The sequence below is a fragment of the Sorex fumeus genome, unplaced genomic scaffold (genome assembly GCF_029834395.1).
Source record: "Sorex fumeus unplaced genomic scaffold, SorFum_2.1 ptg000072l, whole genome shotgun sequence".
In the NCBI taxonomy this organism is placed as follows: domain Eukaryota; kingdom Metazoa; phylum Chordata; class Mammalia; order Eulipotyphla; family Soricidae; genus Sorex; species Sorex fumeus.
Genome location: NW_026606129.1, coordinates 28,624,654 through 28,641,868, shown reverse-complemented (window position 1 = coordinate 28,641,868; position 17,215 = coordinate 28,624,654). Strand labels below are relative to the sequence as shown.

General features: G+C 41.3%; 1 protein-coding gene across 1 annotated transcript in view; it reads left to right on the top strand.

Moving 5' to 3' along the window:
- Positions 1-17,215, top strand: part of NGLY1 (N-glycanase 1) — an 82,441-nt gene that overhangs the window by 29,940 nt on the left and 35,286 nt on the right. The window contains exon 4 of the mRNA XM_056129221.1: positions 5,796-5,964. Coding sequence (XP_055985196.1) covers positions 5,796-5,964 — 169 coding nt within the window. The remainder of the gene's footprint in view (positions 1-5,795; positions 5,965-17,215) is intronic.

Genomic DNA, 17,215 nt, shown 5'->3' with positions numbered 1-17,215 from the left:
CTGAATAAAACTCAGACTGGCTGAACCAGAGAGGGAGAAGGAAGAACCTGGAACTCTGAAGTGTTTAAGGACCTTTCCTTCCTGTATGCTCTCTGCATACAGTTAGTTGAGAAACACGTTGGCCCCTGGAGCTTGCAGGTTCAGTGTCTCTTACTACCTCTTTACAGCAATTTCAGCATGAACTTCCTGAACTCACTATTTTCACTTTTCATATGCTGTCTAGCAGGGTTTTTTCCACTTTTAATACATACCCTATCACTATAAGGTTATCACCATATCCTCTCCATATATAAGTTTAGGAATCATATGCATGTGCTATCATGCCAGTGTAGTGTGTACATTATAGAGCAACTAAAGCGAGCAAGAAGGGCTAGACCATGTGCTTTGCATGCTGGAGGTTTGTGTACTCTTCCTGGTACCACATGGTTCCCATGAGTTGCCCCTGAGTAGCATTACCAGGTATAGCGCAAAAAACAAAACAGGCTGCTTCTGTTTTTAATTTGGTCCCTTTGCCAGGCATATAACAAATTGATTTCATATTACTTGGTCCAAAAAAATTTTAAAAATGGCAAATAGAATTATTAGAAAATAAATCAATAATTCGATTTTTGATCATCAATTGCTATATGCTTATAACCCTTCTTAATCTAATAGGGGACAACCATATATAACATTAGTGAGTACCATATTCAATACCTTATGATGGGAAATTCTGGCCTTTAAAGAAGCTATGTTAATGCTTCTTGCAAAACTGGTTTCAAGGCTATGAATTCCCTCAGCTGTTGCCTATCTATGAAGGTCTGTGTTGTTCCTTCTAATCTGAATGATAATTCTGTTTGCCATTTTTGTAAATTTTGTTGGAACAAGCAATCTGAAACAAATTTGTTTTTTGCCTGCCAAAGGTGCAGGCTTGGGGAATAGGTAGGGATCCTGGGGACAGTAGTGATGGGATTGCTGTTATGACACTGTATGCCTGAAACAGTTCTATTATGAACGACTTTGCAAATCACAACTTTGTAAATCAATTTTTAATCGTCTTAAAAATTAATAAATTAATAAATTAATAAATAAATAATAAATATGCATTAAGCAATAAATAAATAAATGCCCAAAAATATGCATTAAGCAATAAATAAATAAATAATAAATATTTTGAAAGAGAGCTAAAGAGTAAATACCTTTCATTTTAAAACACATTTTATCATTATAGTCATTTATTGAATATGAACATAAGTATTTAAAATATATTCAAAATACTATTTTAAATATAGTTGTTTTAATTGGGGGAGGGGCAGATTTAGTCAGATCTTAGTAGATTGTGATTTTTTTTTTAATTAGTCTAGATTCTGTTGCTGGCACCACATGGTCCCCAGAGCACCACTAGGATTGGCTTCAGAGCTCCTCTGGTTTTGGTCCCCCCCAAAAAACAAAAATATAGCAGTTGAAAGGTTCATACTGATCAGGTAGATTTCTAAGCACTGTGTTTCCTTGGCTTATGTGTGCCTGCATTATTAGTATTCGCCTCATTGTTTAGAGATCTTTGTAATCCCTTTATCATGTTTTATATGGTGGTGTCCAGGGGCCCCGGGGCCATATCTGGTGGTGCTTGGAGTGTCCAGTGGTATCAGGAATGGAGTTCAGGCCCTCATAGAAGCTCAGCATATGTTCTTATCACTTGAGCTGTCTTCCCACCCTATAATTATATTTAAAGCTAGGTTGAAGGTTGAGTTAGTCAAAACTACATAACATAACATGTAAATTTACTTAACCAGGCACGTTTGGTTGCAGAATCTTATAGCAGTGGGTAGAAATAGGAATGACCAGGCCATCACTACCCTCTCTCCTATGCACAACTTTCTTCCCTCAGTATAGCTTCTCTAGCTATATTAATAGCTAGGTTCTCTAGTTATATTTTAACTCTGATTGGCATACTTTTTTGAACGAAAATCCAAATAGAAGATTCTGTATTTTCTGTTTCTATTCTAGTGTGCTGTTTTGCATAGTTATCCTGCAGCATTTAGTGCAAGCATGCTCCTTTATGCAAATAAATTTCTTAAATTTGTTTTCCTTATTAAACACTATTCCAAAACTTCTCAACTGGGATCGTCAGTGGCATCTATGCTGCCTAATGTAATGAACTTTTAGTTCATTTTTTGTTTCCACTTTTGCATTTCCCTTAGTGTAACGCAGTTGATCACTTCCTGGTTTTTCTCCTACTTTAAGTGGTTCAGTTATTTGCCTAGTTGCTTCTGTCAGAAGTCCGTGGGTCGTTCCTAACAATTTTCTACTTTTCTAACACATACCCTCCTTAGGTCACCCAAACTCGCCATCAGTTCTCTTTCCAATGTTCTCTTCACTTTTGCTGCCTCTGCTGTAACTAACAGCCACGTCATTGTTTTGCGGTTGTCCCCCACTGAGTCTCCTGGGGTGCCGGAGGAGGTGGGGGGGCTACTTTTTCACAGCAAGGAGAATGAGGCTCTGAAAACACAAATCGGCTCATTTTCCTTGTATAAGTGTCTTAAAGAAGAAAGGCCTCTGTGCTTACCAATCCAACTTCTCTCCCCTCTATTTTTTTTTTAGTTCACCTGAATCCTCTCCCAGATTTTTCACAGTTTGCTAATCATGCCCCTAAGACACATTCCCCAGCTACCATCTGTTCCTTCTGGCCAGCAGTGTTGCTCCTTCTCTGTTCTCTTCATTCCTTTACTGTCTTCACTCTTTCATCTTCTACCACAGACTTCATTTCTTCAGAGAATTCTGAGTTTAGGATCTCTGTTGTACAATGTCAATACCCTGTTTGGTTTTCTGACTCTCACTCTGTCGAATTTGCAGCGGTTGAGGCATGTGCCGAACACACATCAAGCCTTGGGCCTAACCAGCACCATGTGACCTCCTGAGCATTAGCATAGGCAGGTGCAGTTTAAATGCCGCCACCAGCTGTGGCCCTGGGTCCCCCAGCACCACTTGGCAGATCAAAATAAGTCAATAATAAATTTATCTTGCTTGCTGTTACCTTTCTCCTAAGAACCTAGCAGATAACAAAGGCTCATTCAGTATTTAAGCAGGGCGAGAGATGTCATCCAGCAGGTGAGTCTCTTGCCTTGCATGCATCCGACCTGAGTTCAGTCTGTAGCATGCCATATGGTCCCTCAGGCCCCTCAGAAGTAAAGCCTGAGCACTGCCCATGTTGGCCCAAAAAATATGCATTAAGCAAATATGCATTGTCTATGATCGTTTCTGCATTCATAAGGTACTTAATATGAGGATAATCATCTTGTCTAGCTTGGTCTCTATTATTTTAAGTGTTCAAAATGTATATGCATACACAGTTTATATGCACACATACACACATTTACTCAGTGCTACTTGCTGATTCAATGTGATGGTTCTGGCATTATTGTTTTATGCTGCTTCTGTTCCTGTCTTAGACTTAAAGTGGACTGTCTGTCTTGTGTACTGTGTACACTCCCCACCTGTCATAGATTGGAGTTGAGTTTTTTTTGCTTTTTGGGTCACACCCGACAATGGGTTACTCCTGATTCTGCACTCAGGAGTTACTCCTGGCGGTGCTCAGGGGACCATATGGGATGCTGGGAATCGAACCCGGTTGACCGCGTGCAAGTCAAATGCCCTACCTGCTGTGCTATCTCTCCAGCCCCTGGAGTTGAGTTGTTTTAATCACCTTGTAAACACCTTTTAATACATTCATTCAATTCATTCATGTTTACCGTCATAGTTAATTTGCTAGAACTTATTTCTTTTTTTGTTTTTGTACCACACCTCTCTGTGTGGAGGGGGTTTCACTACTCCGAGATAGCCACTTTTTTTTTTTAACTTTTGTTTTGGAGCCACACCCCGCAATGCTCTGGACTTATTCCTGGCTGGCTGCGGGGCTGCTGGGGCCCATGTAGTGCTCTAAGTCAAGCACCCCACTGTATTATCTTTACGATCATGGCGTCAGTAATCTAATATAATCAGGATTTAATAATAAACATTTTAGGTCCAAGGAGGTAGTTCAAGTTTTAGTGCCTCATGTGTGCAAACCCTATTTGGGCCAGATATAACCTGACTGTAAAAAATGAAGACAGTGTATAACACAGATATGGTTACTTGTTGGGTAACATTGCTTTGTCCTTCAAGAAGCTTAGGTTTTATCTGGTTACACCCATTAATCTCGTTATACCCATCAATCTGGTTACACCCAATCACAGTGCTCCAGAGGCACTTCCACTTCCATTGTGTTTACATGTAAACATGTAAACAGTCTTTCCTATGCTCTCCTCCTCATCCAGTTAATCAGCTTTCCCCTTAATCAGACTTTGTTAATTTGTAAGATCAGTTTCCCAGAAATCTATGATTTATATATATGAGTGAAATATTGCCTTTTTCCTCTCCTTATGCCTTATGAATAGTTTACCTTAAAGTAATATCCTTTTTGTATAGATACAGGAAGACCGTTAACATTATGCTTTGTAATTTAGGATTTGATTGGCCTTGAATATTATTCACTCCCGGGCATCTTTCTCGACTTAAGCCTCAGTTGCCCTTAGTTCCTAACACCCCAAAAGCAGGGTCCCGACGAGGGACTGAATGGACCCAGGGCAAGCAGTGAGCTACCCTGGCAGCGAAATGGGCCAGGCCAAAGTGCCACGATTCTTAACTATAAGTTAAGAGTTTGATCATAGACAAATGCTGTCATGATCCAAAGGTAACGACAAGACTAGGATCCTGCTAGGGGTGGGAAAGACTATCTGGCCTGAGCACCGTAGTCTGAGATCGAGATGGCCCTAGGAGAGCAATTCTATAAGTTTAATATATTTCTTACTGTATCCATACAAAATGATTTATATTATATTCTTGTACGCTTGTCGGTCAAGGAGAGGAGAGGCACGCCCATGGAATTCTGCTCTAGGGTGGGTCCTCCTGCTAAGGAAGGATCTGTCCTAGGAGCGGTCTTCCCTGAGGCTAAGATTTCTACCCCTGTTGATCTCCACCCCTATTGATTGTGACCGCACCTATGTAATTGTTTTTCCCCAATTCCTCAGGGAGAGAGAATTTAACCATACTGTAGGAGCGGGCAGGGGGGAAGGAGGAAGAGAGTTCAGAGAGGCAGAAGGAAGAAGAGAGTTCAGAGAGGATCAGAACCCAGACTCCAGAGAAGGAGGATGAAGGGGAATGGAGAAGGAGAATGAAGTAGCTGGGGGAGGAAGAATGGGGGCAGAGATAGAGAGACAGATGAGGAGAGAATCAGAATAAACTACGACTAATACCTACCAGCCTGGCCCTCGTCCCTTCCTCCGCCTGACCATCGCCATCGACCTCTCCGGGGTGGTAGAAGGGTGAGACTACCGAACGCGGGTGGCGGAAGAGATAGAGCCGCCGCCGTGTGGGTGCCGTGCCCACCTATTTGTGTGAGTTTACACAGTTACTCCTAATACTAATTTTGTAAAGTTTTCAGTATTTTTTACATTTCTGTGAATCCATTCACAATGCTTTATAAATAAAATTGTAGAAATAATGTGTGTGTGCGTTTTTTTTACCACACTTAATGGGGTTCATGGCTTACTCCTGGCTCTGCACAAGGACTTATTCTTTGTTCTGGTCTCAGAGGTCACTCCTGGTGGTGTTCAGAGGCCCATCTTGGGCGCCTGGGATGAACCCAGGTCAGCTGCACACAAGACAAGGACCCTTGCCGGCTATACCATCACTCTGGCCCCAGAACCAATGAGTTTTGTTATGTTACTTATAGCTGATAGAGAGAAGATAATCTCATTTTTTTTTCTTTTTCCTTTTAGGTTACAGCTGGCCACCCCATCCTTCTACAAGCTCTGCAGTCCAACATTCAGCACGTACTGCTCTATGAGAACCGTGCTCTCCAGGAGAAAGCACTGGCCTGTATTCCAGTCCAGGAACTGAAAAAGAGATCACAAGAAAAGTTCACGAGAGCTAGGAAGTTGGATAAAGGTAGTGATTTATATCACCATTTACTGCTAATTATGTGTCATTGCTAAATACTGAAATGGTGGCTTTTGGTTTATTTGTTTGTATACTCACCTAACCTATTTCTGTTTGGTTCTTTCAGGAATGTTGGGTTTTTTGAGGGGAGATGGGGTGTTGGGGAATCCACACCCATGGTCTTCATGTCTTCATGGTTATTCCTGGCTCTGCACTCAGGAATTACTCCAGGCAGTTCTCGAGGAACCATATGGGGTGCTAGGGATCAAACCCAGATCAACTGCATACAAGACAAATGCCCTACCCATTGTACTATCTCTCCAGCCCCATAGTATAATTTTAAATGTATACCTATTCCTCAAAGGTAAAACAATATATACCTATTCCTGAAATGTATTACTGTAGCACTGTCCTCCCATTATTCATCAATTTTTTTCAAGCAGGCACCAGTAACGTCTCCATTGTGAGACTTGTTGTTACTGTTTTTGGCATATCCAATACACCACGGGGAGCTTGCCAGGCTCTGCCATGCAGGCAGGATACTCTCGGTAGCTTGCCAGATTCTCCGAGAGGGACGGAGGAATTGAACCCGGGTCAGCTACGTGCAAGGCAAACATCCTACCCACTGTGCTATAAAACACTTTTTGCTTCTGTTTTTTTTTTTTTTTAATTTGTTCATGCGTCAAATATTTTAGATAATGGTGTATCTTTAGCCCAGGGACTATATGATGTCAGTAGTAGTGAATTTTGATGTAAATCTGACAGAAAGTACATTCAGAGTTAATTTGTATGTTTAGAACATTGACTCACATTGGTAATCAGAGGACAGATTCTGAAGCCCCTGCTTGAATATAAATCCATTTCTGCCACTTATTGTGCATCCCCGATGAAGTTATGTAATCTCTGTAGGTCAGTTTCTTTGCTTAAAAATAAAAATGATATTTTAAGGAATAAATAAGTTGGTGCTACATGAAGCAGACTTTTTAGTACAATATACTCCTAAGAAACAATGTAGTTGTACATTCATCAACTAATGATCATTTCATGTTTTCATTATTGGTCTTTGGATTTTAGGTGACTTCTTCCAACTTCAGCCTTTTTACTTGAGTTTTTAAGTAATTGGCTTTTATCTGATCATTTTGGGGGCCATCTTTTCTAGGAGACTGTTTAATTCTTTTTTGGTGATTACCTTAAATTGCAATAAGTGTATTGTTTATTTTGCTTTGCAGTCCCAGGCATTAGGTCCAGGTCTCTTGCATGCAAGGCATGTGTTGTACTGTTGAGCCACATCTGTGGCCTGCAGTAATCATTTTAAATTCAAGCCCACCTTCAAAATCCCTGCACTACTGCTTCATATATATTGCATTCATCTTTTAACAAAATTGTCCCAATTCTCTTTTTCCACGTATGACATTGTTGACCTTCATTTAACTTATTCATGTATTATAATCCCCCCCCCCCCAGACATGCTGTTATTTATTATTAAAGCATTTTCTCTGTTTCATTTTGTTTGGGGGCCACACCGAGTGATACTCAGCACTTATTCCTGGCTCTGACCTAAGGGGTCACTCCTGGCAATGCTTCAGGGGAACCATATGTGGTGCCCAGGATCAAACCCCTCTGAGTGGATGGCAGGCACCCTACCCACTACATTGTCAGTTCCGTCCATATTATTGAAGTGCTTTGTAGATTAAATTAGAATAAGGAAAAATATTCTATTTTGCCTTCATTTATACCTTATTTTTCTTTCACTGTATCACTGTCTTCGTCAATTTACTTGAGCGGGTGCCAGTAACATCTCTATTCATCCCAGCCCTGAGATATTGGCAGCTTCTCCTTACTTGTCTTTACCAATGATTGGAGGCTCCTTCAGGGTCAGGGGAATGAGACCCGTTATAGTTACTGGTTTTGGCATGGGTAGCTTGCCAGGCTCTGCCCGTGCGGGTGGGATACTCTCAGTAGCTTGCCAGGCACTCCGAGAGGCATATATATAGGCAAGCTACCCCGTTACGTATTCAGTATGCTAAACACAGTAGCAACAAGTCTCAAAATGGAGATATTACTGGGCCCGCTCAAGCAAATCAATGATCAACGGAGGACTATATATATATATATATATATATATATATATATATATATATATATATTTCTCTCTGATCTGTTGCCTACTGTCTGAACTCCATCAAACATGCTGTGGTAATTATGGACAATGGCAATGGGTAGGAAGTGTCCCATGATGTGCGGCTGCTCTGTCTGGAAAGTGGCCTGGAGCATGGCAGCAGTTGGGTAGTGAAGGTCCGATGCCAGGGCTGGGTCCCTTGGGGCAGGGAGGGCTCTCGCCCGCCCTCCTCTGGGGCGCCCCGAGTGAAAACAGCCTGGCACAGAATCTGGTGGCATGGTTATGGGGGCCTCATTTTATACTCCCTGGGAGAAGCAGCCTGAGTTCTGGAGGGTGGCCCATGAGGAGATTATCTGGTGCCGGCAGGGTGTGGCTTATGGGTGTGACTCCTAGGTGGCCGGAGACTGGGGGAAGCAGGCAGAGGATCTCTGCTCCTGGGTCCCATTGAGTCCAGAGTCCAAGGTAACAAGTTCTTTTTCTTTACTGAAGTTTTTGACATGTGAAGAACTTTTTCTTAATTTCTTCTTCATTTTTGAAGGATATTATCACTAATATGTAGAATTCTAGATTCATGGGTTTTTTTCCTTATATTTCACTTTATTGCCTTCATTATTTATGATATGTCTATTGAAGTTCCTATTCTTAATCCTCTGTAGACAAGGTTATTTGGGTCATAGCAGTAGTACAGCAAGCAGGCTGTTTGCCTTGCACGTGGCCAACCTGGGTTCAATCCCTGGCATCCTATATGGTTTCCTGAGCTCCTCCAAGAGTGAGCCAGATGTGGCTCCAAAACAAAGCAAAAATACTTTTCTCATCCCACTCAGTGAATCTTGGGCTTTAGTCAAGATTTTCTTTGGGGCAAGGAGGAGAGGTCTGAAAAAATAGTACAGTAGATAGGGCATTTGCCAGGGTTCCATCCCCACCATCCTATATGGTCCCTCGGGCACCGCCAGGTATGAGTCCTTAGTGCGGAGCCAGGCATAATCCCAAATCACGAGGTATGGCCGAAAAAAAACAGAAACAGAAAAAAAGATGATTGTCTTTAGTTTTTCTGCGGTTTGAATGTATGATTAGGTGTAATATTTTAAATGTGTATTTAGGTTGGTATTTTCAGAGATCCTTTTCTCTGGTGTTTTATTGATCTCTTTTGTGGAAATTCTTGGTCATTACGGCTCGATTTTTTCCTTCTACTCTTTTATTTCATTTCCTCTGGTGTCCCAGCATGAATGTTGGGAATGTATAAAAGCCTCATTTTTTACAGATCTTTGATGTTTTGTTCCCTTTTAAAATTCTCCTACAGTTCTTGGTTGTTCCACCTCCCACTTCACCCCCTCACCCCACACTCTCTTTTCCCATTGTTTTTCTCTTTAGTTTTAAGTTTGGTAAGTTTCTGTTGATATTTGTTTTGTTTTGTTTTGTTTTGGAGTCACACCTGACGGTGCTTAGGGCCCTGACCTCGGGGATTGTTTCTGGTGGTGTTTGGGTTATCGTATGGGGTGCCAAGGATCAAACTCAGGCTGGTGGTAAGCAAGTGCCCTACCTGCTGTATGTACTACCTATCCGGTCCCTCTGTTGATATCTTGAAGCTCAGATTCTTTACTTGACTGTGTCTCATCATGAAAGGCATTCAGATATCCTTGTATTTCTGTAAGGGTTTGTGGGTTTGTTTGTTTGTTTGTTTGTTTGTTTTTTGAGGGGGATAGGGCAGCGAAGCAGGGTCACGCCCAGCAGTGTTCTGAGGCTGCTCTTGGCTCGGTGCTCAGTGATCACTCCTGACTGTGTTTGGAGGACCGTACTTAGTGTCAGGGGTCAAACTGAGTTTGATCACATTCACAGCAAGTGCTTCAATCCCTGTACTCTCTCTAGCCCCAATTTTTGTTTGTTTTTGTGGTGCCATAGGGTTGAGAGGCTACTTCTGGTGCAGTGCATGAGTATTGCTCTCTGGTCAGTGCTAGCAGACCACAAAGTGCCAGGGATCATACCTGGGACTCCTCCGCACTTTGCCAACATTCCTGCCCCTACCTGATGAGCAGATCTTTCAGTTGGGAACCCATGGTTGTTACGCTATTATCCTGTTGGTGTGATGATAGTGCTGGGGGAAGAGGAGCATTGTTTTTCTTCACTTTTTTGCTTTTTGACCCACCCAGCTATACTCATGAGGCCTAGGGGCTCTTCCCATTGTTTCTTGACCAACCAGGTAGATGGCCCAAGGTTAACAGTTCTTCTTACCCTGAGGTGCCCAAGAGCCTCCGGGTCTGCCCCTGTGATGCTCAGGGACCATGTGATGTGGGGGAATCCAGTGGGGGCTGGCCACATGTAAGACATGCTCCTTATCCCTATACTATTTCTTTTGCCCCAGGAAAAGTCCTTCTCCTTTTGTTGGGGGGAGGAGGTAGGGAGCATCTACATCTGACAGTATTTAGGACTTAACTCCTACTTCTTTACCCAGAGGTCACTCCTGACAGGGCTTGGGGGACCATATTGGGTGCCGGGGATTATATCTGGGTCACCTACCTGCACAGCAAGTGCCCTGCCTGCTGGTACTATGTTTCTGACCCTGGGAAACCCTTTCTTAATCTTATAACCCAGGGCCAATCTCTGGCATTTCATATGGTCCCCAGAGTACCACTAGAAGTAATGTCTGAGTGCAGAGCTAGGAGTATTATTACCTGAGCATTATTTTCTGGGTGTGGCCCGGTAAAATAATTATGTTTATGAGAGGGGAGAAATAATTCCCACAATAAGATCCAGGTACAAAGTAAAGTATAATGCAATATGTTTTAGATGTCTGAGTTGAACACTTATTTATGTAAATGAGAATAGGCAATATACTGTCTTGTATTAAGTAATTTGAAATTCTTATATAGATTAAAATCTGTAGCAGTTAATTATCACAGATTGACTTCTCTTGGTATATTTTCTGATAATTCCTTTTGCTGTTTCTCTTAAGTTTTGTTGGACAGGTAATAATGAAATTTAATTTGTTATATGTCTGCTAAGGGGACAGGCTAGACAGTAGGAGAGAAGCTGGGGGCAGTGGTGGAGGGAAAGGTACAGTGGTGGTGGGATTAGTGTTGGAACATTGCCTGAAACAACTCTGTTATAAACAGCAAATCATAGTGTCGTAAATAAAGATAAGGGGCCAGAGCCATAGTACAATAGGTAGGGTATTTGCCTTGATGAGGCTAACCCACATTCAACCCCCAGCATCCCATATGGTCCCTTGAACACCGCCAGGAGTGATTCCTGAGAGTAGAGCCAGGAATAATCCGAGTATCCCTAGGTTTATCCCCGAACAAAACAGAAAAAAAATAATAATAAAAATAAAATTTAAAAAATAGACCAGAGAGTGATAAATTAGAGAACTATCCTTTCTCCAGTTCAGATAATGTTTCAGTAAAATCTTCCCACCCAACCCCCACATCCCCCATGTAAGGAATTAATTGTGGAGAATGTTCTTGACATACTTTTCAATTTTTTGTAAAATTGTGTTCAGGAAGGATTAGGGATTAAATCCAGCTTCTTTATGCAAAGCCTGTGTGAGCCATCTTTCTTACCCTGCACTTTACAGTTTTTATTCTTTCCTTGCTTTCAAGGGAATACTCTTTTAACACATTGGGTGGGATTCATGGAGGAAAAATTCATAAAATGCTTAAGAACCTCTCCCACTCAAGCTGGTCCATATTTAACCTCCATTACTTTGTCAAAATTACTACTAAAGTATATTCCTACTAGTTTTTGGTTCCAGAGATTTCTACTTCATATGGCAGGTGTATAATTTTCTATTTGAGATTCTGTGTCATTCTTCAAATTTTAGGGGTGACAGTAAAGTTAGTTCTTGAATGGATGCAAAAGAATCAGTGATTTTTGGCTTGTTGATGGATGGGAGTATCTTAAAATCAGAGTGATTACTTCTAATCTCTTAACATGTCAAAGCTGAACCCAGAAGCCTCTAAGGGATTATTTATGCAATCCTTGTAGTCATTTAATTATTTCTCATGTAAGCCTGTCAGATATTTTCTGCCTTTTTTATTTTGGAGGATAACATCAGTTTGGGGACCACACTAGAGATGCTTGGGGAACCGGGTGCTACCAGGAATCAAACCCAAGCCTCCTGCTTACAGAGCAGACACTCAGCTAACTAAGATGTTATACCAACCTCTGTTTGGGTGGTTTTGTCTTTACTGTGGCATTTTCTTATGTTTAATGTCTCTTAAGGACCTTAGGCTTAATTTAGTGACAAGTTTCTTTTGAGGCTTTGAGATAGTTCCTCCTCTTGGATTAGCTGTTTTAGTCACTTGCAAAATAAGAATGTCACAAAGACCCTGCCACTTCAAAGTGGGGTGGCAACGTGCCTTAACTCCCCTGCACTGTCTCAGACCCTGGGACCCTTTAAATGCTCCTGACATAAATTCCTGTTCAGCAGGTTTTTTTACTGATAAGGGCCTTGATCTTGAAGCTCATCAAGCACAGCTACCAATGCCCCTGCTGACATTTGCTCTGACAGGTGCCCACTCTAATTATGATATAACACACATTTGGGTGTTTTCAGTTTTCTGTTTTCCTTAGAAACACTGGAAAATAAGGGAAGACAGTCTTTTATAACCTTGTGACCTGGAGTGGCTTTTAAGATTTGTATGTGTATTCTTTCACACGACAAAAGCACTATAATAGAGTTTTATGTCCAGGAAAGAGGAATTTGATTTGTAATTTGAGGTGTTACAGACACGTAAGGTGCAAGTTAGGGATTTTTCTCCAAATAGAGTGAATGGCATTTTTAGAGGCAGAAGAGTACGGTTTCTAAGTAGGAAGCAGTAAGTAATTCAGTCTGGCTCTATATGAAGGTCAGGAGTTAGGAGAATAGTAGTGAGAGACCAGATGGGTTGAGATTTGCTTGGTGTTGGACTTTGGGACTGGAGCAATAGCACAGTGGGTAGGCGTTTGCCTTGCACGCGGCCCACCTGGGTTCAATTCCCAGCATCCCATATGGTCCCCTGAGCACTGCCAGGAGCGATTCCTAAGTGAAGAGCCAGGAGTAACCCCTGTGCATCGCCAGGTGTGACCCAAAAAGCAAAAAAAAAAAAAAAAAAATTTATTTACTTATTTCGGTTTTATCTTGGCTCTGCACTCCTGGCAGTACTTTGGGTATGGATATCAGACCCTGGTCAGACTTGTGCAAGACAAATGCCCCTCTTCTGTATATCACTTTTGCCCCTATTTTTATGCTTTTAATATTTCAAAAAAGAATTAGAAATAAATGAAACAAAGGGTATAACTAATGAGTTTTGAAATAGAAAATGAAAACCAAATATGCTTAATATTAGTATGGTTAAACATAGAGTAAAGTTGTTACGTTATTCATTAGAAAGAAAATAAAATTATTTCACAGGGAATTGGTCCTACTTTATTCAACAATAGTAACCATTTAAGCAAGTAGATGACATCAGAGATGTGCATACTGGGGGTTCATTCAGCAGTAACCTGTAAGAAGAACAGGAATCAAGAGTTTGCAGGTAAAGAACTAAGACCTGATAATAAAAGAGTTACATAAGAGGAATAAGAGGGTGGTCAGATGTTTCTGACTGCATGGGAGATGTTATATGCAGGAGTTGGAGTAGGAGAATATGTATTATTTTCAGTTGTTGAGTACAATTGGTATAACAAGAAATTGTATATACTTGAGGTAAACCTCAGAGGGTACTCTTTGGTTTTCTTTGACTCTAAGCAAAGAGAAGAGAGATAATAGGAATAGATTTTGAAGGGAAATGAGCCAGATATTTAAGTCCAGTGGTAACTGGACTGCCCAGTGAAAACGGAGTGTAGTTGTATGGTAAAGTCTTTAGGTACAAGAATGAACAGGTAAAGCCATACAAGTTAACGGGATAGTCAGTATTGAAAAGACAAAAGGTGTGAGCAGAAAAGACTATAGTCTAAAAAGTGGTAGCACTAGTCACATATGGGTATTCTTCACATTTAAATTAGAATCACATTTAAATTAAGTTCTTCAGTTAGACTCCATGCATTTCAAGTATTCAATAACCACAAGTTGTTCCTAACTTATTGGAAAATACAATGATGACTTATTTTCGTTACTACTGAAAGTTGTGTTGGATTGTGCTACTCTAGTGAATGACAAGGTAAGAGTAATAACAAAGGAAATTTAAACATATAGTGAGGTAAGGGTATTGTAGACCCAGTGAATGTCTCAGTTAGGGTTAGGCTGAACTGTAATAATGACTACAGTAGTTTAGGATTTGTTTTTTCAAGTAAGCAATTATTGGGGGTAGTCATAGTGGTGTTAGTGGTAGGTTGTAGGCATTAGCAGAGGCCTGGGTGTGTCTCTAGTTTGGTTCTGTTCTGGTAGACCTGGTTTCCATCCCTCAGGTTAATATATACATATTAACATATATATAATATACATACATGTTTTAGCATATATCATATATGTTAATATACATTGACATATACATTAACATATATTAACATATATGTTAAAATATGTATGTTGGCATGTGTTAATATATATGTTTTAATATATCTGTCACTGTCACTGGCCTCCCGTTGTTCATCGGTTTTCTTGAGCGGACCCAGTAACGTCTCCATCGTGAGACTTGTTACTGTGTTTGGCATATCAAATACGTCACGGGTAGCATGCCAGGCTCTGCCATGCGGGCAAGATACTCTCGGTAGCTTGCCGGGCTCTCAAGAGGGGTGGAGGAATCGAACTCAGTTTGGCCATGTCGGCTGCATGCAAGGCAAACACTCTACCCGCTGTGCTATTTCTCCAGCCCTAAATGATATATAACATATAATATATTATAATATATAACATATAATAATATATTAATATATGTTAACGTATGTGTGTTAATCACAGTCACGGTCCTCCCGTTGTTCATCGATTTGCTCAAGCGGGCCCAGTAACGTCTCCATCCTGAGACTTCTTGTTACTGTGTTTGGCATATTGAATATGTCACGGGGAGCTTGCCAGGCTTTGCTGTGCGGGCGAGATACTCTCGGTAGCTTGCCGGGCTCTTCGAGAGGGGCGGAGGAATCGAACTCGGGTCGATTGGCTGCGTGCAAGGCAAATGCCCTACCGCTGTGCTATCGCTGCAGCCCAACATATATAATATATATGTATAGATAGGTAAAGGTTAAGGCCCTCCCGTTGTTCATCGATTTGCTCGAGCGGGCCCAGTAACGTCTCCATTGGAGACTTTGTTGTTACTGTGTCTGGCATATCGAATACTCTCGGTAGCTTGCCGGGCTCTCCGAGAGGGGCGGAGGAATCGAACTCGGGTCAGCCATGTTGACTGCGTGCAAGGCAAACGCCCTACCGCTGTGCTATCGCTCCAGCCCGTATATATAGATATAGTTATAGATATAGATATAGATATTTCAAGCCATAATAGGCTCACAAAGTTATGTTTTCGGTCCTGGTATGTAGCAGAAGAGAAGAGACACATATGCTTCTAGCTAGCTGCCAGTGGCCCATCTCTGCCTGTATTGTGTGGCCTACAAATCATAAATATTCAAGTTGCCCTTGGCAGAAAAATGACTCTCCTGTGCAGCCTAGGATGGCTGCTAGAGCCCCTCTCACTGGATCTGCAGATCAAGCATCAGAAAGAAGAAAGGATAAAAAATTTTTAAAAAATAAAAAAAAAAGAAGAAAGGGAGAAAAGGCAAAATACACCTTCTAGCTCAACTTACTGCTTTTTGACACATCTTTCAAGTATCACACGAAGCTTGCTCTTTCCACCTCACTTAATCACAAGGAAGACTGGGACCTATATAGTCTTTGAGCTGATTTGTTGCAATGCCAAAGAAATTGGAAACTGGTAATAAAGAAAAGCCACGGATTGTGTGAAACTAGTTAGTCTTTGCCCTAATGACTTTCTGGTCCTGAGATGATAACTAGGTCTCCACTGTCCAGATTTGTGACATCCTTTCTTCATACAGTGGCACTTTTTTTCCACCCTGGACAAAATCGAATTCAGGGTTTCTGAACTTATAAAAGTGTTCTGCTTTGAAGCAAAGTAGGACCTTCATACTACACTGCCAGATATCAAGATAAGAATAGCATGATTTGGTAGCTCTGTCTTGGAAATTTGTCATGATTGAGTATTCTAAATGATAACAAGATTGTGTTTGGCCTACTAAACAGAGCAAGGAAAAACTGTCACTGTCACTGTCCTCCCATTGTTCATCGATTTTCTCGAACAGGCACTAGTAACGTCTCTATTTGTGAGACTTGTTACTGTTTTTGGCATATTAAATACACCATGGGAAGCTTGCCAGGATCTGCCGTGCAGGCGGGATACTCTCGGTAGCTTGCCAGTCTCTCCGAGAGGGACGGAGCAATCAAACCTGTTTTGGCTTTGTGCAAGGCAAATGCCCTTCCCAATGAGAAAATTTCATCTTAAGGATATGTCTGTGAATGAGGCTGTCCTGTTTATTGTTGCTGTTAGCAGCCTTTTCATTTTCTCTTTCATGAATGTGTGTGGTTTCGTAGTTTTGAAGTTAAGACCTATCCATGATCATTCTGTTTTTGTAATGAAATTGCCTAAAATCTGCTTATATTTATTTAGCATTATTAAATTTATGCTGAAGTTATTAATTTGAAGACTTGATTCTAATTTTAGAGCTTACCTTATACTCCTTATATATTATCTTCACTTAGTCAGATCTCCATTTGGTCCCCATTTCTCTAAGTCTTTATTCTGTACAGATAGGATCCCACTTTCATTTCTCTAAGCCATACATAATTAATAGCAATAGCACAGCGGGTAGGCCATTTGCCTTGCATGTGGTCAACCTGGCTGACCCGAGTTCGATTCCGCCCCTCTCGGAGAGCCCAGCAAGCTACTGGGAGTATTTCGCCCGCACAGCAAAGCCTGGCAAGCTACCCGTGACGTATTCAATATGCCAAACACAGTAACAACAAAGTCTCACAATGGGACGTTACTGGGCCCGCTTGAGCAAATCAATGAACAACGGGAGGACAGTGCATTCATAACTAAAGATATTGCTTAACCAAAGAGCACTGATTCTTAGGTGGTTGGTCCTCTCTGTCTGACATTCCTGCTTTTAGCTCCGGCCTGTTGGTGTGTATACCTGGACTAAATAAAACAAATAAAATAT